This window comes from Rattus norvegicus, chromosome 14 (genome assembly GCF_036323735.1).
Source record: "Rattus norvegicus strain BN/NHsdMcwi chromosome 14, GRCr8, whole genome shotgun sequence".
Lineage (NCBI taxonomy): Eukaryota > Metazoa > Chordata > Mammalia > Rodentia > Muridae > Rattus > Rattus norvegicus.
This window is the reverse complement of record NC_086032.1, coordinates 88,189,230-88,214,920: the sequence shown is the minus strand read 5'-3', so window position 1 is coordinate 88,214,920 and position 25,691 is coordinate 88,189,230. Positions and strand designations below refer to the sequence as shown.

The 25,691-nt window shown below is 42.5% G+C and overlaps 2 protein-coding genes across 2 annotated transcripts in view; both read right to left on the bottom strand.

Annotated features, from left to right (window-relative positions):
- Positions 1-25,691, bottom strand: part of Abca13 (ATP binding cassette subfamily A member 13) — a 502,723-nt gene that overhangs the window by 374,948 nt on the left and 102,084 nt on the right. The window contains exons 18-23 of the mRNA XM_063273790.1: positions 22,461-24,245; positions 20,004-20,113; positions 12,949-13,067; positions 4,334-4,497; positions 3,535-3,614; positions 2,476-2,597 (exon numbers count right to left, since the gene is read on the bottom strand). Of these exons, the coding sequence (XP_063129860.1) occupies positions 2,476-2,597; positions 3,535-3,614; positions 4,334-4,497; positions 12,949-13,067; positions 20,004-20,113; positions 22,461-24,245 (2,380 nt within the window). The remainder of the gene's footprint in view (positions 1-2,475; positions 2,598-3,534; positions 3,615-4,333; positions 4,498-12,948; positions 13,068-20,003; positions 20,114-22,460; positions 24,246-25,691) is intronic.
- On the bottom strand, positions 8,317-12,177 carry Tmem161bl1 (transmembrane protein 161B). Its single transcript, XM_008770407.4, is given in 2 exon segments — positions 8,317-9,772; positions 9,840-12,177. Coding segments are annotated over 2 exon segments (1,464 nt in total). The 5' UTR covers positions 9,947-12,177; the 3' UTR covers positions 8,317-8,415.

Below are 25,691 nucleotides of genomic sequence, written 5' to 3'. Positions count from 1 at the left end.
TACACACACACACACACACACACACACACACACACACATATATCCAACAAAACTAGATAAGATTGATGAAGCTAAAAAGTGCATGCTGAAAGGGACCAGATATACATCTCTCCGGAGAGACTCATCCAGAGCATGTCCAATACAGAGGTCAATGCTAGCAGCAAACCACTGAACTGAGAATGGGACCCCGTTTAGGGGAATTAAAGGAAGGATTGAAAGAGCTGAAGGGGTTTCCAACCCCATAAGAACAACAATGCCAACCAACCAGAGCTTCCAGGGACTAAACCACTACTGAAAGACTATACATGGACTGACCCTGGGCTCCAACTGCATATGTAGCAGAGAATAGCCTTGTTGGGGCACCAGGAGAAGGGGAAGCCCTTGGTCCTGTCAAGGTTGGACCCCCCAGTGCAGGGGAATGTCAGTGGGACCATAAGGGAGGTGGATGGGGAGAACACCCATATGGGGAAGGGGGTGGGGATGTGGGCTTATGGAGAGGAAACCGGGAAAGGGAATGCCATTTGAAATGTAATTAAAGAAATTTATCTAATAAAAAATTAAAAAAAAAAGGGGGTCAAACAAAAGGAGATGGGACTACAAACAAGAAGTAGCCGTCAACTTGATACTCCAGAAAAAAACAGAGTCCATAAGCCACTCCCCAAAGACTATACATGGACTGACCCTGGACTCTGACCTCATAGGTAGCAATGAATAGCCTAGTAAGAGCACCAGTGGAACGGGAAGCCCTTGGTCCTGCCAAGACTGAACCCCCAATGAATGTGATTGTTGGGGGGAGGGTGGTAATGGGGGGAGGATTTGGAGGGGAACACTCATATAGAAGGGGAGGGGGAGGGGTTAGGGGGATGTTGGCCCGGAAACCAGGAAAGGGAATAACATTCGAAATGTAAATAAGAAATACTCAAGTTAATAAAGAAAAAAAGGGGGGGGGGAAGCAGGACAGTGATTAAATGTACTACTTAGAAGCTCTAGAATAAATTTCAATGATATTAAAAAAAAAAAAAACAGAGTCCAAAATGTCAACTGCTAAGCAGCTGTGGGTATGTGTGATATCCATGTACGTATGTACTCATTAGAGTGAACAACCTCACATGTTTGAACAGTGAGAATGCATTTGTGTAGTTCCTGTCCAATTTCCTATGGACCCATCTACTTAGGTGCCCACAGCAGTTATAGAGTTGCATAGAAATGTACCCAGATTGAGGCGGGAGGTGAACCACAAAACCATCTGTGCTGTACTTGTCACTGCATAAGCCACTAGCACGCTGTACAGCCCATCTCAACATAGAACGTCAGCGCCACCTGGTGGCTGTTCGCTTCTAAGCAGGTAGCAAAGCAGAAATCTCAGCTCAAACCAAAATGGATCTTAAAACGTGGGCCTTGAAAGAAGTGCGTTTATCAGTAATGCTTCTATATCGGCAGCCTTGGGCTGCTGCTCAAATAGTGTGGCTACTACTCCAGACTCCTGTTAGAAATATTCCACACGGCAGCATTCAAACCGCAGCGGTCACTATTTCCACTGAAGGTTGCCTAGTTGAAGAAATATTTCCAAAGCTCTGCTCTCTGCTGGGCTCCCCTCCTCCTTCATCCCGTTTCCATGCGTATGTGGTATGTAATGAGATACAATTGATGTTTTCCATTGAAAATAGATACTGCCTTTCTTGTGATAAGTAACTTTGTGATACTGGAGTTTGCCTTTCCGATCCCTGGCTTTTCGTCTATTTCATTCTTAATTTGGATGAACTGTAAATGAATCTACTTACTAAGCTTGCACTGAGCCCCAATTAGTCAGAATTAACGTGAAATTCAATTTATATCGGAGCTTGGGTGATTGTCAATTGCAATCGTGTAGAACCTGGTTTCTCGATTCTCTGCAGAGGAAGGTAACCAGCACGGAAAACCACAAGCTAAAGATTCACACCGCGTCTGGTGTGGCTAACGGGGTAGCCATCTGCTTCCCTCTCCACTGATCAGTGACACCCCCATTATCATTTCAACAAAAGGGGAGATAAAGCAACACGTGATGTAAGGGTTTTAAACTACCTGTTTTCCACCTCCTTCGCCAACACTTCTCAGTCATACTAGAGAAGCCCAAGCCGGTCCCTTTGCTCATTATGAGTCACAGCCATGACCAGAGTGTATGGCTCTTTTCCATCATGGCGGAGTACATATTTTTAACTCGTTTTATTTGGGGATTCGAGACTTATGACACATGCGGAACCACAGAAAAAAACCTAACGGCCTTCGTGCGTCAGAATTAGAAATCACTAAAATAAATGTTGCCAGAAATCTTATCCAAACGAAGGCGACGGTACCAATTTATGTCACCAGATGTTCACAGGTGCCAACTGCTTGTTGGCATGGGCCCCTCTGATTTCAGCTTCATCATTTGTGTGGAAAGGTGGTCAGGGTACCTGCAGCTGGGAGGGGTCTCTCGTGATGAAAGCAGCCCTGTACCTTTGAATGGGAAATGTTGGCTTCTAAGACGCTGTGGATGGTTTCCTCAGAGATGTGGAAGAAGGTGCGAAGGTCTTCAGTTAATCTGGTGGTGTTCTTCACCAAATCCTTTATTGTTACATCTGAGGAAGATACAAAAGGGAAACAGTTTATAATAAATGTTCAGAACTTTTACTGATTTAAAACAAAATTTGATGTTGCCACCTAAAGAAGTTTCTCTCATGCTGTCCAGTAGAAGATAATTAAAGTTTCATCTTACTCTTCGAAGGGCGTCTGAGATCACCTCTTGTTTAAATAAAACCCTCTGTGGTATCATCTAGTGAACAGCCGACTCTGAGTCCAGGATGCTTTGAGATTCGCTTTAGAAAAAAATACTTTCTGCATGAGCAGTGACCATGTGCTGTAGGGACTCCATCCTTCTTAACAGGAAAATTGTTACCTAAGAATGTGTGAGCTTTCTTCATACCTTTCTTCTCAGTGCTCTGTGGGGTTTAAAAGCTGTGTGGATAGAGCGCAGACTCACAGGATCAAGTAGTTTGTGGAAGGACAAAATGAGAAATTGCCTCCTTCCCTTTGCCTGACATTTGGGACCTTGCGAGTTTCCCTGTGAAGCCTCAACGGCTCTGACATTCTAAATTGGTTGGTTTTTGCTTTTTGTTTTTAGATGATATAGAGTACAACTCTTGATTTCTGTGTTTTATTTCAAACGTAATGAAATAAAACACTAAATTTGTTTTCATTTAGCTTCTCTTCCATTAATTAATTTATTTATTCACTTTACATCCCAATTGAAGCTCCCCTCATCTCCTCCCAGTCCCCCCTCACACAGCCCCTCTTACATCGAAACGTAATCACACCATTTCCCCTTTCTCTCCTCCCTCCTCACATCTTATCCCCCCCACCACTCCCTTTCTAATTCAAGGTCTCTTCTTCCCTAACAGTATGACATAATTTTCCCTTTCTTATGCTTCATTTTAATAATATGTTGCACCGAAACACTAATAACCAAACACTTTAATAATGAAACACTTTAATCAAGCAAGCTGAGAAAGCACATACCCTCTGTGACGGTGAGATTGCTAAGGAATTTTATAACAGGAACCTTTGACATCCAAGCCTCCTCGAGACTTTTGGTCAACCTAAAGCGATAGAAAATTAAAATGAGACAAGGTGAGACATCAGAAGCAATGTTGGTGTGAGTAACCGTGCCTCTGTTCCAGGAGCTAGGCTGGGTAACACAGGTTCCCTCTGATAAACGGACATGCTCAGTTCCCTGATACTATCTGTGTGTTTATTTCCTCAGTGCCAGGTTTCCAATGTGTCCTCACTCAGCCCGGGACAGTAAATGAATCAGGGTGATGGCAACAAGATGCGTGATAAATGGCCGCTCCCATCTGTGGGAAATCGACAAAACAGACAATGGTGTACCTGACAAATTATTGCAGGCACAGGAAGATGGCTCCATCTCTGTACCTATGTCCTCTGCAGAGTGTAAAGCCCCCGCGCTCTCCTTGGAACTCACACTTCTAAATCCATGAGAAGCTTCAGTCAAATATGCAGTAATTTGAAAATGTGTGTCTGTTCGTTTATCTATATTTAATGCCACACTGTCCTCCCGGATCCCAAAATCTGACCCAGCGTCTTGCTTGTCTATACAGCTCACCTGACAGCAAAGGCTGAGGCTAGGATTTAACATTTAAATTGTATTTACGGGAAGCCCTGGTGTTTGACTAGTAGGCGATACCAATGTTCTCTAACATCAATAACTTTAGAAAGAATCCATTCCGAATGAGTGCTTAAGCACACATCTTGCAGAAAATTAAGAATACTGGGGGGCACAAGAGCATGTTACACACACCTGTGCATGTGCTGCTGAACCGTTCCCACCGGAGGCTGGCATGTACAGCCATGGCTGGAAGTATTTTCCAAGATGCTTTTAAAGCCTTCCAAGGCGCTGGAAAGATTTCTGCTAAGACGTTCACAGTCCAGTTGATCGGGCGAGGACCATATCTTTCCAATTTCCTAGAAAACACAGCAGTATTTATCCGTACGAGCTTGAGGCTGGTTCACAGGTAAATGCAGGCCTCCGGTCATTTCCGGAGGTGTCAGGCAATGCTCCTAGTTCCTCTGCACTTGCGCAGTCATAGACGGGGCAAGATAATTTACTCTGCTGTACAGGACATAAAACAAGCCGTGTCCTGTTACTGGTACTTCGTTTCCCAAAGCCCAGTTCCTAGTTCCTCTCAAGCACTCAGAGTTTAATAGGAAAAGAAAAAAAATTTAAAGAATTTTTTAAAAGAAGAAATACTATTTGGCCATGTGAAAGAAAAGAAATTATGCTATCTGCATGATATAAAAAAAAAGGCCTAGAAGAAATGCTAAGTGAAATAAGTCGATCAAAAACAAAAATAGACGAGATGAAGCCTGGGAATCCCGCAGTGTGTAGTTGAGAAATAGTTTTGTGGAATGGTTTTGTGCAGTGTGTATTAAGTGCTGGTTTCTATGCCCAGATGTCTGGTTGTGATCCAGACAACATGGTCAGCCATCTCTGGTCTCTAGGTTATAGAAAAATAGTTTTCCATTAGTTAATAAAAGAGCTGATCAGTCAGCTTGCTGGGTAGAAGAGAAGAGTGGGACTTCCCACTGGAGTCAAGTGTAGGTGAGGCAGTCCCAGAGAGACCAGAGAAGAAAGAGAAGAGAGGAGGAAGAGGAGGAAAAGGTGTGGAGAAACCATGCAGAAAGATCAGGAGGATCGCAATGAGAGAGCAGGCATAAGATACACATAGGTCAGAGTGAGCTAAGGCAAGATTCAGACTAAAAGGTAAAGGGCCATGCAGATGGGAAATAGGCGTCATAAATGGTTAGATAGCTCAGTACCTACCCAGCCTAGGCTTGTTAATAAGTATAGCAAGTCTTGGGAGCTAGAACCCACTAAACAGGGCATAGAAATGGCCTGCAGTTGTTTGGGAGCAAAAGGGGGTATTGAAAAACCCGCAAAAATTATAGTTATATAGGGCCTGGGCAGGAACAATGGCAAGAGTGTGCTTCTGCTCCTGATGGACTAGGAAAGGACACAGCTTCTCCCCACACTTAGATTTCCACTGTTGGCACATCCTCTTGGATGCAGGCTCCTCCACCCTCCCCCTTCACAGTTCTGCACACAGATGCACCGACCCAGCTGTTTCCTGTGTCCCGTGAAAGCAGGAAGGAAACGGGTGGCAGCAACTGCAGATGGCAGGCACGCTTCTGCAAGACTGAGATGGCGAGGCTGTGTCTGTCCATTTCTAACGTGTTTCTTTCACGTTCTGGGCTTTCTCTTGCTCCCAAGAGCGAGGCTCTCACCCAAGACATTTCACAGACCTGATGCTCCCCTTCCTCCACTGAGGTCCCTCCTCACAGCATGCTGTGCTGAGATGAGAACGTTAGGTACAATGAGCATTGACTTACCTGCCAACTCACTTCTGAGAACACAGGTAGAACTCACTTTGTCTACTGGAGCCTCTGCCCATGGCTTGCTTCCTCCCAGAACTCCCAGGTCATCGTAAACCTGATGCACATATAGCACCCCTACCCCTAATGTTACTCTTACATTTAACAAAACAATTGCTTTGGCAGAAATAATTACAAAGAAATAAAGCACACTGTCCTGTCTAGTATCAGATATTGATAGAAGAAAAAAGAAATCCAACGTCCTTGAGCATAGGTGAACCAGGCTGCAGTTAAAGTATTCAACATAAAGACTTGACACTTGACCCTGTTGGTCTACAGCCTCGAGATCACGAAGAAACACCACATGTAAAAGGCAGCATACAGGCCCTCCTTCTCTGAGTGAGGCAGACCTGCATGACTCAAGCCTGAGGCAGATAACTAGACACTGCTGGTTTCCAAAGGACAAGACACGAGGGCGTATTCAGAAGAACCACAAGGCAATCTGATATTCCGGACACATTCTCTGACTCTAGTCAACCCCAAAGTGTCACTCTGTGGGCGCTGATGCCTTTTGAAACCTAATTTCAGATTCCTACTGATCCCGAGAGTTTGCTTTCTGCTGCTCAGCCCCAGTCGGAGAGGATAAAGAGATGACACTCTGAGTTCTCCTCGTCTGGATTGGTGAGTGGAGCCCTACGCTAGTACTAAGCGAACTGCACAGTAGAATACCTAGACATTAAAACAGCTAAAGACAACAGAGGTAGCCCTTTGCCTGACACAGAAAAACCCCATGATATCACATGGACAACATTTACATTTCTGAAAGACTCACACTAAATACCGTAGGGCCAACGTTGTCGATTTGATATTCCTTTCACGAGGGAACATCAACTGAGGACTGGTTTCCATGAGACTGGCCCGTGGGCAGATCTCTGAAGCATTTTCTTCATTGCTGATTGACATAGAAGGGCCCAGCCCACTGTGGGCGGTACCATCCTTAGGCCAATGCTTTATAAGAAAGCTAGCTAAACCCAACCTGGAGCAGGGCATCAAGCAGCATTACCACATGGTTTCTATTTTGAGGTCCTGCCTTGGTTTCTCCTTATGATAAACTGTCACATGTGTGCCAAATACACTGTTTCTTCCCTCCAAGTTGTTTTTGGTCATGGTGTTTATCACAGCAACAGAAACCAAATGAAGACACGTTCTTTTTCTTCTTTTTTTCTTTTTCTTTTTCTTTTTTCTGGAGCTGAGGACTGAACCCAGGACCTTGCGCTTGCTAGGCAAGCGCTCTACCACTGAGCCAAATCCTCAACCATGAAGACACGTTCTTCATCCTGACATGAGCAATTGTTGGCTGTCATCGTCAGAGTCTTCTTCTTTTTAGAGAAATTAATATGTGCCAGTCAGAACAACTCACATATACACATATCAGTGTGTACTGGTGTACTATGGATGCTGTCTTGGGGTCAGCTTCAAAATGTGCACAATGTTGCCTGTTTTATTATTATAAACTTCTCTTTTTTTTTGAGCTTTAAAAAATGTATTTTAATCTCATTCCAAACAGAAATTTCTAGATACAAATACATATCATTCAATCATTGTTTAACGGACATTCTGTAACTTAAAATATTATAAGGATTCAATATTTTCATCTTTTATAACCTCAATATATTATATATTTAGTATATAATATATATACAATACATACACGTAGTCAGCAGGATTACAAAGTAATTCTCAAATTTGATCAGTATTGATAAATATTTTTAGATTAAACATAACTATTTAGAATCAAAGAAAAAAATAAAATACAGGAGGCCCAAAACTAACAGTGAGACTGCTAATGTTCGTTTGGCCAATCATTTCAAAAGAACTTTCAAGCTGGGTGGCATACACTTTAAAACAATATTCCTGCTACTCTCAAGTAACAGTGCTTGTAGACATTAGGCAATTTATATCTCCATTCAATTTAAAATGACTATGCAACTTTTCTTACTGTAATATACAGTAGCTTTCTCTTCCTTTCTGTTGGATTTTTTTTGAAGACTAATACATTACCAACAGAAGTAATTGTAGTTCCTTTCCCTTCCCTCGAGCATGGCTCAGTTTGAAGATTGTTCTACAGGCAGCAAACACGAGTAATAACAGTACCACAACACCATGGAAAGCAGTCAGTTACTGGAGTCCTACGAGAAGCCTAAAAGACTGTTGGAGGTTTGCAACTGTAAACCAAGGTAATCGGCAGGATTACCTCTGCAGATAGCCCTCTCACATTGGTTATCCCGATGAGTTACAATTCCAATGCCACAGTGTAACAGTGTAACAACCTATCTTGTGATTTTTAAATATTACAACATGAATTCACCCTGAGAGCACAGAGGAAGCATTCAAAACAAGACACTCCGATACGTTTTTCTCCGTTGTATTTGCATTCTTCTTTTGTCAACCTTCAAGGGCACAGATATTTGAATTTAAAGTGTGACTTGGATATCCATTTTTGACTGAAATTCATGCCACTGTCAGATACTGATGATAGAAAAGCCCAAAAAGGCTTGTAGAAAAGAGGCAAGCAGCAATCCACCATGTCAAAAATGACAGAAGTCCTCGAAAAAGGAGAGGCGTGAAGATGTTTTTTAAGCTGCTCAACGCCACTGTGATTTGCGTAACAGTTACCTTCATCTTCCCATCAGGTGATGGTAGTTCAGGGTAAACCAAGTTGGATGGGAGATTATTATCCACTGGCAAGGGAGAGACAGCTTCTGGATAAATCCCCCAGGAATGATTACCTAGTGTTTTCAGAAGCAGAGTCATGTGAAGCAGCATCACCAGAGGTGCCACATATTGCAGGGCAATGACACACAGGTAATAAAAGACTCATGCTACCATTTTCTGTAGCTCCACTGTACTTATTCGGCCTGCTTCTTTCTTCATTTGATCCACACATTTCTGGGCCAAGTTTAAATACGCTTGCAAGTGACTTCGCAACATGGCCAACCGCAAAACACATAGCAGAACTATTAACCAGAGTCGAAGAGTATCGAATGTGGCTTCTGTCATTAAAGGGACACTCTCTTTACCCAATGGTGGGTTCATGATGTAGTCTTTGGTGATTGGTTTCACCCAGAGCAGAACCATAAATAAAGGTGCCAAGAAGTTGATATGAAGTAATGTTTGTGTAATTTTTTCTGTTGCCAAATTCAGGGCATCCAGATGCATTTGAGCCAGCCGTAATCCAGGAAATGTCAAAAAAGCCCCAATGAGTGAACAGAAAACAGCCAGGAAAAATTTGAAAGTAAGTTTTGAAACAGGACCCTGAGATTCTAAACCTTGCTTTTCAAGAAACTGCATCGCAGTGTCTGAAAAATTTGTAAACCCTGTTTCAAGTCCAAACTCCAGGTAGTTCTCTGTTACGATCAAAACTGCCATTGCTTTAACGAAGAAAAAAAATCCAAAGGTGACACAAACTGACCTCTCACCTCCATCTTCTACTTTAAAATAGTGTGTAGTTAATGAAAATAGAACTTTGATTGCAAAAGACAAAACCAGGAGGCACCAGACTAAGCTGATATTCATTTCCTGTGTGGGCTTCATAAAGCTGTAATAGACTTCAGTTACTAAATACACAACAGTAGCAGCCACCGTGAAGTCCACCAGCCACTGGTATTCTGGAAAGTAATGCAGTGCTAAAGTATCCACTTCTGTAATGGACTTGGTTTCTAGATGAAGGTCAATGTCTTTTGGAATGGTCAGTGGCTTATTTTCAATATGGCCATTGTATTTTCTGTCTTTTTTACTTTTTCCTTTCTGCTGCTTCCCTGCAAGGATTCTTAATTCTTCTTCGGAAGGGTGTTGATACCATCTCAAGAGTTGACTCCTGTTATTCGCGGTAGTTATGTTCTATAAAGTCGCCGCGAAACACTGAATCATTGCTCCTGCCATTACAGAGTAGCCATCGAGCAAGAGAATAGTGAGGTATAATCTTCTGCATGACACTGGCCATCACCATGGTAACAACCAGCTGTATACCTATCACACCCATAACGCCTATAGACACTCTAGAGTCCACAGTACGGTCCCGACTCGCCCCTCCAGGTTCTGCAAAACGGATCTCTAGAAAACGCGAGGGAAAAGGTCTTCCGCCTTGGCCGGAAGTCCTGCCCCTATAAACTTCTCTTAAAGGAGAAGGATTCTCTAAAAGTCAAGGATTTTGCTGTTTGCATGGTTTTTTTTTTTTTTTTGTCCAAGATAATATGCCTAAATTTGAATTATCTAAATAAAATGCTTGATACCCGAAGTTTTTCCAACCCTAGGTCTTTCTGGATACTGAGATGTCTGAATACACATTACAGTGCATCTAGGGCTAGGGACCCACTCTAGCTAGACTCTAGGCACATAGTCTAAAGGAATCTCATACAGTACTTTAGTGCATCTGTATTTCGAGCGTCACCTATTCTGTGTACATTTTTATGAGTGCTGTCATGTTGGTACCCAAAGTTTTAGATTCGGGAACATGTTATATTAGGGATTTTCAGACTATACACAATTCATCTTTACCAGGCAAGAATGTGCACAGCCTGAAAATAAGAAAGGAGCTATCTAAATAAACCAGCAGGAAGGAGAACTACTTCGGCTGCCAGTACTATTACCTCTGAGGGGTTTCTCTTTCACACACATTTCTCTCTAGAAGCTGAAGGCTCACACACTAAACACAGTGAGAACCACACCCATGATTCTCACACCTTTCTCATGATTCAGAAGAGTGACCTTTTAGGCCCTCATTACATCATTAGGGGTTAGTCTAGCAGTTCGAGGTCTTCATCAGTATCATCTCTCTCTCTAATTCCCAGGGGAATCCAACACCCACTTCAGATTGGAAAGGGTCACTTTACCACACAAACAGTAAACCCTCAGAACTGTCCCTAGATAAAACACAAACACCTGGGAAAACACTACCATTGTTCCAGCTTCTCAAGGCCTCTTGCCTTGTCTGTGGGCCTACTGACCTTTAATTTATTTGAAGAGTCCCCTATAAGACTCATACTCTAATTCAGTATAAGTTAGAGCCCCTGCCTGGGATTCCTGAGTATTCATACAAGTTAACAAGAACAGAAACTGCCAGGTAGGGGCTCTTCAGCTGCCAGTCTTTGGTGTCTGCCAGTGTTCTCAGCTCCTTAAGCCCACAGTGGGCCAGCAGGAGTACAAAAAGTGTCTGGCCAAGGCAATGGCTGCTCAGGGAAGAAAACGCTGGCCTGTGGGAATCCCTCATCTTGATTCAACAAGATGTCACACACTCCAAGAAAAGAGTATCTCTGAGGCATAAGGGAACTAAGGCACATATGAACTCACAGAGATTGTGAAAGGATGCATCAGACCTACACAAGTTCAATCTAGACAAAATCCCACCACTGAGAAAGAGACGTGAACACGAGGCCCCACCCCCAACCAAGAAACTGTTTGCAACTGATACATGAGGGAAAGGGGGAAATCAGTTTTCTCCAATAGAGGGCCACACACTATATCAACCACACTCCAGGGCAGGACCTATGTCTAGGAGTAGTTGGTAAGACAAAAGGGATTCGACGTTTTTGGTTTTGTGCCTTTTATTTTGTATTGTTTTGTTTGCTATTCTTGTGTTCTTGAGTTTTCTGTTCGTTTAGATTTTCATTTTCAGATGGGTGATGGGAGCATAAGAGAGGAAAAAAAACATGAAATTGGTTTGATAGGGAGTTAGGAAGGATCTGGGAGGAATTGGGGGATGAAAAAGAATATTACAAAATAAACTATATAAAATTAATAAAAATTGTTTGCAGTGGGACAGAGTCGAGTGAGGATAGTGGGGTGAATATGACAGGGTATAATATATACATGTAGGAAATATAATGAAACTCACTTATAATTAATATGTACTAATAAGAAATAAAGAAGTTAAAAAAATCCTACCTTTCCAAAACATAGGTGTCTCACTGAGGGTTTTACTACTGTGAATAGACACTATGACCAAGGCAACTTTTATATGGTCAACATTTAATTGGGGCTGGCTTACAGGTTCAGAGGTTCAGTCCATTACCATCAAAGTGGGAGCATGGCAGTGTCCAGGCAGGCATGGTGTAGGTAGAACTGAGAGTTCTACATCTTTATCTGAAGGCTGCTAAGAGAATACTCACTTCTAGGCAGCTAGGATGAGGGTATTAAAGCCCACACCCACAGTAACACACCTACTGCAACAAAGCCATACCTCCTAATAGTGCCACTCCTGGGCCAAGCATATACAAACCATCACAACAGATAATAGATAGTTGATAGAAAATAAATTGATGGATGTATCAATAGTTGGGTAGGTGGGTATGATGGATGAATAACAGATAGACAGATGGACAGGTGGATGGACAGAAGGATGGATGGATGGTTGGATGGATGGATGGATGGATGGATGGATGGATGGATGGATGAATGGTTGGATGGATAGTTGGATGGATGGACAGACAGTTAATAGATGAGATGGATGTATAGACAGACAATCTTTTTGAGAGCACTTGTGCATTCCAGTTGTTTAAACACCCCACTTCCTGCAAACATGACATCACTGAACACAGAGCTAGGAAACCCTACTCAGTCACAAGCATACAGCAGCAAAGAGTGCCACCATTATGCAGATGACATGAATGCAAGTGGTTCCCAGAGAGAGACAGTAAAATGTACCAAAACCAGGAAGGTACATGTCCCAACTCTTCATTACTTTCAATTGTCACACCATTTATTTAATCATATGTGTCTATAATTGGAGTTTTTAATGGTGCAAATGATTAATTGCCACTTGTAAAGCCCCTAAGACTTTAACCAGCAATTCTCCTATCTGAGTAGTAGCTAAGCCTTGCACACTGTGAGGTTTGCAGGCCTCACCTCCATCATGACTACACACCCAGAGTCCCTCCAGTTCTCAAGGTTAAGCTGTAACTATGGCTTGCCTGAGCCCACACCACTGCCTCACCTGGGCCAACTGCAATGAATACAAAATGTCCTGAAACATCATAGAAGACAAACCTGGTAGTGGCGATGGACTAAGGTGACTCCTTGCAAAGCAGACAAAATAAGGTGTCTCATCCCACCTTGCTTGCAACTCAGCATAGAACAGAGAATATCCTTAGTCAGGGAAGGGTTTCCTGTCAAAAGAAACAGAACAAATGAATAAACAGTTCTTACTTGACCAGCTCCATCTCAGAAAATGGTTCTCTAGAGATGCAAATTGATCCAAATTCTTAAAAATTTCTTAAATCATCAAGATGTACAAGCAGATAAGGGGAAACAGCACCTTTTAAAACATCTTGGTTTCAGCTGGGCACTGGGGAGGCAGAGGCAGGCAGTTTGAGGCCAGCCTGGTCTGCAAAGTGAGTTCCAGGACAGCCAGGGCTACACAGAAAAACCCCGTCTTAAAAAAATATTTTAGGGGTTGGGGATTTAGCTCAGTGGTAGAGCGCTTGCCTAGGAAGCGCAAGGCCCTGGGTTCGGTCCCCAGCTCCAAAAAAAAAAAAAAGAACCCAAAAAAAAATATTTTAAATAGGGGTTGGGGATTTAGCTCAGGGGTAGAGCAATTGCCTAGCAAGTGCAAGGCCCTGGGTTCGGTCCCCAGCTCCGAAAAAAAAAAAAAGAAAAAAATATTTTAAATAAATTAAGGTAATTGGCAGTGGTGATTTGAAAAGAAACTGGCCCCATAGACTCAAATGTTGGAATGTTTAGTCCTGAGGTGGAACCATTTGGGAATGGTTAGGGGACGTAGCCCAGGCAGAGAGGTGTGTCACTGGGGATGGGCTTTCAGACTTCCAAAGTCTATACCATTTCTAATTAAGCCTTCTCTACTTTGTGGTTATGTCTCAAGATGTGTTCCAGTGCCATTTCTGCCTGCTGCCATGTTCCCTGCTAGGATAGTCATGGACTTTACCCCTCTGAAACTGTAAGCCTCAAATAACATCTTCCCTAAGTTGCCTTGGTAAAGGTGCCTCATCACAGCAACAGAACAGCAACTAAAGCATTACTTCCCATTACCTCCAACTGCATCAAGTTTTGGTACTGAAGACATTCAGAACCCTCTCACATAGCTATTCTGAAATACCCAACTGGCTATGGTAGCCTCTGAACTAAATCAGTAATAGAAACACAGTTGCCCCGCTGGGCTTTAGAATAATGTAAGTTGCTCCTTGTATCCAACTGCCTGCTGGATCTCTGTCTCTTATAGACATCCTGGCTCTGTAGCCTCTGGCCCCCATCATTTTACTGCCCACTTCACCAAGTCAGCCTGTCAGCTTCCTCATATACATGAGTATTCAGTGTTTGGGTTTTAACATCAAGCTTCCTCGCTTAGCATAACATCCAGCATTTCTATCTATGTTGGTACAAATGACAGAAACTCATTCTTTTAAAGTCTAAATTCCATATCATTGGATATGCATATTACAATCTCTTGACACAACAAGGCCTTTTAGGTCTAACGTGTAAATAAAGACTTGTCTGGGCTAAATCAGTTGATTAGAAATCTATTTATACAGAGCTTCCAGGGACTAAGCCACTACCTAAAGACTATACATGGACTGACCCTGGACTCTGACCTCATAGGTAGCAATGAATATCCTAGTAAGAGCACCAGTGGAAGGGGAAGCCCTGGGTCCTGCTAAGACTGAACCCCCAGTGAACTAGACTGTTGGGGGGAGGGGAACAATGGGGGGAGGGTGGGGAGGGGAACACCGATAAGAAAGCGGAGGGGGGAGGGGGATGTTTGCCCGGAAACTGGGAAAGGGAATAACACTCGAAATGTATATAAGAAATACTCAAGTTAATAATAAAAAAAAAAGAAATCTATTTATAATCTCTGCTTTTCCAACACATCTTTTCTTCCTGTGCCCCACTAGGTGGAATTTCCACACAATGACCCTTCTCTTACCTTCTCTGGAACAGATACACATTCACTCACAGACTTCTTGCTTATTATCCTAACATGGTTATAATCATTTCACTCATTCTTTCCCAGAGTGCTCTTGTGGAAGAATGAATTACGTATGTTGGCTTCCCCCTCCTCCACAACTTTACTAATCACATCTGGAAGCACCCCTGGCATTCCCCTGCCTCAGTCTTCACACCTCCACTCTGCTTTCTAATACCTCCAGATTCTGGGTCTCTGTCCAATGCTGCACCTGGTCACACCCAGGAGACCCCCAGGTTCCTAGCAAGTCTTGTACACAGCTCCCAGCCATTATCAGTTATCTTCTGTCTTGAGATGAGCTACAGAATTTCACAGGTTCCATGCTGTGCCTTAAATTCTTCGCCAGCCAATAGCCACCTCTTCCTCCTGAGCACTTAAAATCTGTGTTCCTCATGCCCCCATCCCCACCCTGTGTCTTCTGCAGGGGGCCTCTGCTTCCTTTATAACTGGTTACCTCTCAGAACTCAGCCTTATCCAGCCCATACACAACCTCTCCCTTTCCTTCCCTGGCAATCTAGGGCCCTGGAAGCTCATCTGCCTGCACACTTCCACTGTCTGGGTCTCATCTCAGCTTTCGAATATACTTGGCATTTGACATCATGTCTTCGTACCTTCTAGGCACTGGGCTATTATAGAAAACAGATATTTTTATAAATAACTAAATAATTTTTCAAAGAGCAAGAAATTAATGCTTACACATACTAAAAAGAAAAACGGAATGGGCTCTACTTTATCATAGCATGGTGGCACTACACCTGCAATCCTGGCATCTAGGAGGCTGAGGCAGGAGGATCACAAATTTAGTGCCAGCTTAAACTACATGCAATGTTTCACACACACACACACACACACACACACACACACACACACACACACGAAAGAAGGAAGGAAGGAAGGAAGGAAGGAAGGGAGGGAGGGAGGGAGGGAGGGAGGAAGGAAGGAAGGAAGGAAGGAAGGAAGGAAGGAAGGAAGGGAGAAAGTAGAACAGGAAAACTAAAAAGAGGGAAAGGAAAAGAGGAGAGTTGTGTGAGTCTTAGTTTTCTTTTTGTACAGTGAAGTGGACTTAGGGTGGTCGTGTTCTGCATTTCTTCAAAGTTGGATTGTGATAACGTGCCTGTCAGAAGCAGTGTCAGGCTTCTGGCCACCTGGCCTCTTTCTGCCCCCTCACCCTCAACTGTAGAGATTCAAGGCCTCACTACAGGAACATGGAGCAATCTTGTCACTAGCAACAACTTAGCTTGCACCTAGACCCTCCGTCCTCCAGGGTGCCCTCTTCCTCCACCTCTCTTTTCCTCTTCAAAGCCTCACCCCAGTCCCTTCTGCCTGAGTTTGCTCCCTTCTGACCTTGAAGACACATTAGATACTTGCCCTGGCTTTCCAGGTCTGCCACCTCTCTCGAGCTCCACACTTTCTTCAAGTCTAGTCTTCACTGACCTCCTTACTGGTGAAGTACTCTGACCTGGACTCTGACTCTCTCTCTCTCTCTCTCTCTCTCTCTCTCTCTCTCTCTCTCTCTCTCTCTCTCTCTGTGTGTGTGTGTGTGTGTGTGTTTCTGTCTCTGTCTCTCTCCATCTCTCTGTCTCTCTCTGTCTCTCTCTGTCTCTGTCTCTCTCTTCCTCTCTCTGTCTCTCTCTGTCTCTCTCTGTCTCTCTTTCTCTCTCTGTGTGTGTGTGTGTGTCTGTATATGCACATATATGTATGTGTGTTTGTTCCCATGTATGCTGGTACACATGGAGAGCAGGTAGATGTTGGTTATGCTTTTCAATCCCGTCTCCATCCTTTTTGCTAAGACAATAGCTTTCACTGAACTTGGAGCTGGCTGATGGACTAGTTACTCTCAAAAGGCTCTGGAGACCCACCTGTCTCTGCCATCTCTCCAACACTAGGGCCCTCAAGCATGGATCACGGCAACCAACTCTCATCCAAGTGCTGGAGATCTGAACTTAGGTCCTCATGCTTGCACAAATACCTTGCCCTTTTTCCATCCCTGACGTTGAACTCTTCATTCCAAACATGACTCCTGTTCTCTGCTCCTCAGTTCATTAATTGATGACATGAGACTATTAAAGTGGAAAAGTGGATGCCCACTGACTGCTGCTGCTTCTTCCTCTTCCTCCTCCTCCTCCTCCTCCTCTTCTTTTTCTTTTTCTTCTTCTCCTTTCATAAACTTAACATGCACTGATCACTTATGACATTTAACATCAGAAGGAATAGAAAAATGACACTGGACTCAACCCTGTGTCAGCAATGACATTAACACCTCAAACGGCTAGACTCCTGGTGTGATAGAAGACCTATGTGCCTGTCCAGGTCCATTTTACCTCCTATTTCATTGAGAACCTCCTGGTTCCCTCCTGATCTATGGAAAAGAGTCTGCTCTAAGGAGGAAACTAAAGCATCACTCTTGACAACAGCCATGCCTGAGTAAAATATAAAAACTAAAAAGTAGGTTTCTAATGATGTTTCGTGTATATAATATTAATTTAGCATTTGTGACCCAGAATGGTAAAATACATAGAAATTCAGGTACCAACACAGGTTTCACTCATTAAAAATCATTACTTTCTCCAACTATAAAAATGTCAAAATAATTGCATCTTCACTCATGGCTCAATTGTGTATGGCAGCAGGAGAAACAGAGATGTGATTTAATGTCACCTAGCATGTCTCCACATAGTGATATTTTATTGAGCAGCATAATGGAAGTTTCCATATATAATACCTGGGGTTTGACAATATAGTCCGAGTTCATAGACAGCCCGAATTGGAAATAAAAATTTGGGTTTATAGATAGAGATTCAGGTGTCGCCTACATAACGGTTTTAGACTTCAGTTACATCATCTGTGTGCACTTTGGCCCTCTATCCCTCACCCTTTCATGTTTCAATCTAAAGATCAGTCAGTTCCTGGGTTCAAAGAACACCCCTATTTCACAAAGAAGGGCAAAGAGCAGACCAGATCTAGTCCTCCCCATCTCTCCAAAGAGCCAGCACTTAATTCCCAGGAGAGGACAGGAAACCCCATCCTCAAGCTGCCCCAGCACCAGGGAAGGAGAGCCACAATGTATACACCACATACATGTGCCAAAAAAAAGCTCCAGGAAGATCATACGTGTTACAGCCTCATCTTGTTCAGTCTTCTCAACTACTCTCTGACATAGATGTCTGCTCACCCTCTTTGAGACTCAAAGAAATTCTGTTGCCTGCCCTGTGTCTGTCAGCTAGCCTGAAACCCTGAACTCAGACTATTTAATATCAAGCTCTCCCTCCTTCCAGAATACTAGTTGCCATGATGTCACTGAACAAAGCCAAGTTTAATTCTGTGCCTCTAAACATGCTGGCCAATAAAGCTTTATGCTACACGGAGCTATATTACCTTTACATACCAATGAAGCAGCCTGGCCTCAGTGTGCCCAGCACTCACTCAATGACCCACTCAGTCTTATTACAGACATCAGTTGAATGTCTCCCATGCCTATATCAGGGTTCTTCTAGATGTGGGGTAGCACATCTGTCAACGCATATAGATGATCTCCAGCCATCAGGTTTCATCTGGCATGCCTCTGTGTGGCTATTATTTCCCCATCATCTTCTCTCTTCTACCCTTCCTCTCAGCCACAGTATCCTCCTTCAGCTAATACCAGTGGTCTGTAGAAGAATTTGCATTATTTTGTGAGTTTGCATTTCAAAATATTAGAAGGCTGATTCCTGTCTTGGTCTCACTTCTTCTCCCTTCTGCCACAAGTAGATACTCTTCTACATACCTGGATCCTAGCCATGGCTACCAACAAAGGCCAATGAGAACACAATGAGGCTAGAGACCTTCTTCACTGATAGTGGACTCTTGTGTACATTCATATTACCCTTTCCTGGGTAAACTGGACTCCTCCTTGGGATATCTTCTCCAATCCCACACTCTGTTCATTTACACCAAATGAGAGCCCAGAGTATGCAGATGGCCCTTCCAGTGTCTCTTAAGTTAGGTGTTTCCACACAGACTGAGTGCATAGAAGTACTCATGACCAGCAACACACACACACACACACACACACACACACACACACACACACACACACACACACCAACACAGGTACATACTCTGGAATCTCGTGGATGGCAACATGAGTGTCTGAGGGCTCCTGGCATTCACTCATTCAATAAGAGAACACCTAATCAACATCTTAGGTTCTATTCACACATCCCTTACAAACAGGGAAAGCACATCCACAACAGCACAGAGGCTGAGCATGCACATGGAATTATTTAAACAGCAATGAGAAGTCAGAGGTGCTTACAAACATATGCCTACCTGTTGGAGAAAAGCTCTAAAATAGCTAACTCAGTCTATGGGGCTGAGAGACCTTTTTTCAATGACAACATCAACAGTAAATGGGTGACTGTGAATCTGGCAAGTATGTGATTCATTAGGTCAAAGTTATCTTAATTACCATGAACTAATTCATTCATAATATTGTGTACTATGGTGAGTATTGTAAAGATGTATAACATATTATGAAATTGATGCTGTTCTCACTGTGTTTATAAACTCCCGAGGAAAGGAAGTAGCAGACATGATAAGGCAATTAAGTGCCAAGGCTATGGGATTCAAGTCCCCACACAGACTACTCGGCAATGAGGGACGACAACGTCCATGCAAATACTGCTTACGGTGAATAATTATATCATAGTTTCTGCCTGAAGGAAATGGTGACTCTAACAGGAGGGAGAGATAAAAGAAATAAAAGCAAATAGAGTTCCCTTTGATTGACAGTGTCACGTGGCTCTTGAACCCAAGGGAGACGTCAGTCCTATCTGAGACACTCCCAACCCTCAGCCAAAGAATACGGCAGGAATAACACTTGAGAAGACAGAAGAAACAGATTCCACGAACAAAGATACAGGGACCAGAGAGGCCTGGTGTTTGGAAGGGCTATCCAGCTCGACAAGAGCAGAGGTCATTGAGGTTGGAAAGGCTGGGCCAGACCTCTCCGGGCCTAGTAGCTAGGCTGAGAATCATAGGCTTTGTTTTGAAGGAAACTCAGCATCAATCTATGTATCTCTCTGACAGCCAAGCTGTGAAAACTGGGACTGGGGAATCATAAGTACTTCTTACATAAGCAACCCACCTGCAAGGATTATGAACACCCGCAGAGTCATCATCTCCACTCTGTGCAGCATCTCCACAGCTTCCATGGGCTTCTGCAGCTGCCGGAAAACTTGACACATCTCAAAAACACTTAAGAAAAACAGATCATGGTGTTAATGGATAAGTACGCAACCTCTGAGTATGGCTGCAGGGTAGAAGGCTAAGTTGTAACTCATGTTAAGGACTGTCTCTTGACCCAGTGCTACCAGGTTTACTTTGCATAAGCAAAGGAAAAGTGCAGGTAAGGAGGCTGGACTTCTAGACAGCTCTCTGTTCCTACTGCAGTTTGGCTGTTGCTGGAGACGCTTGGTATCTGCTTTTTCTTCTTATTTCATTCTTTTGAGATACAAGAGCTGGTCACTGAAGTGGTTAAAGTAGGACATTCTTTGAGAGGATAAAAGCCTGCACTCAGTAACCGTGTAGTCAGATGGAGGCAATGGTATTAAATGAAATAAGTCAGGGACAAGTGGCAAATGTCATATATGTCATCACTCATGTGGACTCTAAACAAGTTGATCTCATAGAAGTTGAGAATGGAAGGATGATTTCTCCAAGCCTAGAGTGATGATTAGGGAGTAGACAGAGTCCCAGCTAGGAGCAAAACAAATTGTTTTTCTATGACACAGTGAGGTGGGTACAGTTAACAGTAACACATGGTAAATTTCGAAACAGCTAGAAGAAATGTGTTTCAATGTTCGAAGGCATGATTGTAATCATTTAATCATACATATGTATGAAAAAACTACTTCATTCCCCGTAAATAAACGTCAATCAAAATTAAAGTAGAAAATGTTTGAAACATGTTGAGTCATATGTTGAAGTACACACCTGCAATCTAGTACTTGGCAGACCGGCTCCTGAGATCCTGGCTAGCCTGGGCTATGTAGAAAGAAGAAGAAAGGGGGGTGGAGAGACAGAGGAAGAAATGAAGAAGGGAAGGAGTAAGGGAGAAAAGGAAGAGAGAGAGGAAGGAAAGAAGGGAGGGAGGAAGGTAGGGAGGGGGAAGGAAGGAAGGAAGGAAGGAAGGAAGGAAGGAAGGAAGGAAGAAGGGAGGGAGGAAGGGCGGGAGGAGGGAAGGAAGGAAGGAAGGAAGGAAGGAAGGAAGGAAGGAAGGAAGGAAGGAAGAAGGGAGGGAGGAAGGGCGGGAGGAGGGAAGGAAGGAAGGGAGGGAGGAAGGAAGGAAAAGAAGGGTATATAGATGTAAAGTGAAAGTTTTATCTGTGGAGAAATGAAAATCCCTGTTGAAAGCTGAGTTCAGAGAACAGAAGTTGCCAGGATTACCTCCAGTTTGAAAGAAAATCCCAAGCAGAACAGGACACTCAAGCACTGAAGTTGAGGATCAAAGACAGTGAGGAGATAAAGCAGGAGTCCCTGGAAGCCAGCATTTAAAATGTGAAATAATGAGACATCTGTTTCACCAAGTAAGGACATCATTCCAAGCCATAAAAAATTATCACATTCAGATGATAGTTCTGTAGCAACAGAACTAACAGGAAGTAGGTCAGCCTGTCTGGTGGCAAATGAGGTAGTATTTACATAACATCTCTAAATTGCCACTTGGGGTTGAGAGAAAAGTAAACAGGAAAGGACCACAAGATAGCTAGCCTTCTCACTTCCAGGAATCACAGCTGAGTCAGGGAGAGCATTCTGATGTACAGGGTTCTGTACATCGAAGGAGACAAATCCTCCATCCCAAGGCAGCAGGCTAATTCTGGAGCTGGATTTAATGACACTGGAGCTTTTAAGAACAAGTTTCCAGCAAGGTATAGTAGTCCATTGGAGGTTTCAGATTGTGAGTTTAGTGCCTGTTTTTTAATCTAACATTTAGGGATGGGAGGGGTTAGAAGCGAATCATCACTGAGGGCTGAGTTTAAGGAGGGCAGGAGTCATTGGCTGCCTAGCCATTCCCTATGGTTAGTTACAACTGCAAGCGAAATCTTGTGACGGAACTGGATAGTTCACTTTCATGACTACGCACCCAATAGTGGTACCTGCGGCTACTGTGATTATATGTGATTGGCACACCTGACTTGTCAGTATTTCACAATTCATTATTCTATGATTTTATTGGCATATAATAACAATACATACTACTGAGATATGAAGTGGTGCTAGTGCCAAAATATATGCATAAGTATAGTGGTCGATCTATCTTCTCAAATATGACGCATATATCCAGTCTCAGAACAAGTGACTACTTTGGGATTTGAAAAGAAATCAATCCAAATCATACTTGCATGCCAAATAATGAGGCAAACATGGAAAAGAAATTGTTGACTTGGATCATTCTGTGTGAATGCTGGCTTCAAAGTACAATGGAAGTTAAAATTGAGAAAAATTGCTGACTCTGGTTTCATATGCGTACTTCTTGGGAGTCGAGTGCTACAATACCACAATAAATAAAATAATAAATTAAGCAAAATAGGGATTAAATTACCTTTGCTCAGCTTGTGGGACTTTCTGCCACTGTTCAATCGATACAAATAATGCCTTCAGGAATTTCTGGAGGGATGACACTGGTCCAAAGCCATGAGGAATTGCCATCATTTCTTCCTTGGTCCTCCCATCCTCTGCTAGTGTGACATTCTGGTGAGGGGCTGAATTAGAAAAACTGTTGTAATCTGGATGAAACAAACTATGTGTGAAATGTGTCCACTGAGTGTTGTTTAAGGGCAGCCCTCCCCTTGAGAAGCCCGTTCTGCTGAGACCAATCAAGACTGCCTTTGCAAGCTGATAGCGAGTGGTGTTTTGAATCAGTGACAAATCGGAAAATGAATCTTGGTTGAAATCATTTAGAGAGCTGCTGGGAATTTCACTAGAAGCCTCTACAACTGATTCTATGGTCTTTAAAAGGTCATTTGGATTCCGGGCAAATGTCAACAGAAGATTAAAAATATCCCAGTTATCTTCCTTTAAGCCATTCCAAAGAGCTTGTAATGTGAGGTCAATCACCATTTTCAAGAAAGTTTCTCTTTCTGTGCTGTTATCTGTTAACATTCCATCCAAAAAGCGGATTATATCATGACTTCTCTCCTGTTTCAGGACCTGAGGATGCCTGGTAGAAGAGAGCTCATGAAGCTTCAGGAAGTCCATTTGGTTTGTGATGTTACTTATAGGCACTAAACAATCTAGAATTCCTTCCCATAAGTCACCAGCATCATTAGAGAAATTTTGAGTCCTGTTTTTAATCATCACCACCAGATGCTCCCAATCTCTCGAGCTGATTTTTATAGAAGTTAAGTTTCCAGCCAGTTCTTCCAAAATCTCAGAAAAGTCTCTGGACTGGTTGACATAGGAAAGCATGTTAGATGATATGCTGAAAACATCAGAGTCCTGTGATACATTAGGTGTTATTCCAATCATTCCAAAGACCAAGTCAAGAAATGGTATCAACAATTCCTTTGTCTTTTCAAGTATGGAAGGATCTACTTTTTTCAACGTCTGTTTCACATGACGTTGAACATTTTGCAGCACAATGGAATACAAAGTGTCAAAGAATTTCCCAGAGTCCTCTCTACTAAAGATGGAGAGGGTTCTCAACATCGTAGCCATCTTTCTTGAAACTTTTTTAGCTAGGCTGAGAAGTCTCACTATGGAGTCCACTGATGAGGCAAGACTGCCTAGTTCAGTGGTGCTATTCACCAGCATAGTCAGAGTTCTAGATATTTCTAAGGCTGACTCCAAGACGTGACTTTCTTCACCAACTCGGGAAATGGTTGCAAATAACCTCATAGTTGATTCTAGTGTTTCTCTGTTTCTTAGGGGGAAGGAACTGTTGACAACAGAAAACAAGTCACTTAGCTTAGCAACCATGGTGTGTTGGAGCATAGGATAGGAGGAAGGGCAGGCCTGAGTAGTTGAGTGTAAGACTATGTCCATAATAGTAGCCATTTCTGCAGAACTTTCCTGTACCAGGTGGAGAACAGACCTGAGATTTTGGTTGAATTTGGAGAGGTCCTCAGAAGTATTAACCTGGGAGAGAAACTGAGCCACTACTGTAAAAAAGTCCAAATGGCCTTCAGTGTCAGTTTTCACCATGGGTTCCCTTGGATCTTCATGAGATAAACCTTTCAGGATTCCAGAGAGTTCTCTGTTGCCTAACGAAATTGAGTCCTTAATCAGATAATATATTGTCTTGAGACTTGAGAAAATGTTCATCGATGGGCTCTTGTTCATCCAGGTAAAGACTGGATCCAGTTTCAGACTTTCAAGAATTTTATCTCTGGGAACAAATTTACATAGTTGAAAAAATTAAATATTTTTAATTTCATGTTTTATAAACTAGTAAAGATTAAAATATGGTGATATCATGATTTTATGTTTTACAATAATGTCATAGAAAGATGTTGAGTGAAGGGTTGAGCTACTAAAATAGCTTAAATAAAGCCTAACATTTGGTTATCAAATAATGGAAGCAGCAAAGAAATTTCACAGGAAATATTGTGACGATTCTTGAAATGCAATATTATGAAGAGCCTCATATTTGCTATTAGAAAAGAGATCTAGAAAGACTATATAGTGATTCTCTTTTTTTTAACTTCCATAAGATTATTAAGCTTTACAAATAAGAAAAAGATGGATAAATTGGCTACATTAAACTTTATAATGCTCTTCAACAATAAAAACCATGAAGAAAGAAAAGAAACAATTAGATAATTGAAATTATATATATATATATATATATATATGTAATAAACTAATATCAAGAGTGTAAAAAAGGGGTTGGGGATTTAGCTCAGCGGTAGAGTGCTTGCTTAGCGAGCACAAGGCCCTGGGTTCTGTCCCCAGCTCCGAAAAAAAAGAATGTAAAAAAGATATGTCAACAACTATCAATGGAATAACATATATTATGAGGTTCTCAACTTTAAGAAAGTAACATTTAAAATTATAATGAGATTCTTTCATAGCCTCACCAGGTTTGCAGATCTGAGTTCATATAAATAGTCATAGACAGGACAAGGCTGTAGAGCCACGGAGTCTCAGATCTGATCAGAGTGAAAATTAAGCCAAGATCCTATGAAATTATTATCACTGAGGTTGTAAATATCCTGTTTTCTATACCAGAACTCTTCTTGTGTGTTTAGGCTACAGAAAGACCTACATTTGTCAACAATTCCCATTCATTCTCAGGCAACCAATCCCCCTTAAAGGCAGCAGGTCCCAAACATGCTGAAGGTATAAGGTTTGGTGAGAGGAAAGGGGGAGAACTAAAGGTAGCAGGAAAATGAGAAGCAGCATTTTCCTTACATGATGACTCTCGATATAATCAATAGCATCTGGAAAAGTGGAAAACCTATTTATATCTTGCACTGAATTTTAAAAGTTCTAGCAGGTTACTCAGTCAATCTGTAATGGTCTGTGATCTATCCGCTTGACAAGGTAGACCAGTAGCCCCAACATGCCTTTTCCTACAAGTGTCTGAGCTGGGTGGACTACAGAGGAGAATCCATTGAAAGATGAGAGGTGATGATCATTTTGTAACCCAAATATGCCTCATCCCAGCTACAAATACCAAACCTACTTTAAGATCCTGTTGAGAAGGAGTCTTGCAGAAATGTTTAAAGTCCCTAATGAGTTAACTTCAGGACATTCAGAACTATATTAACTAAGCCTGCTGGAGTCAGTCAGAAGTCTGTATGAGTCTCTAAGACTCTCTATCTTAGAGTCC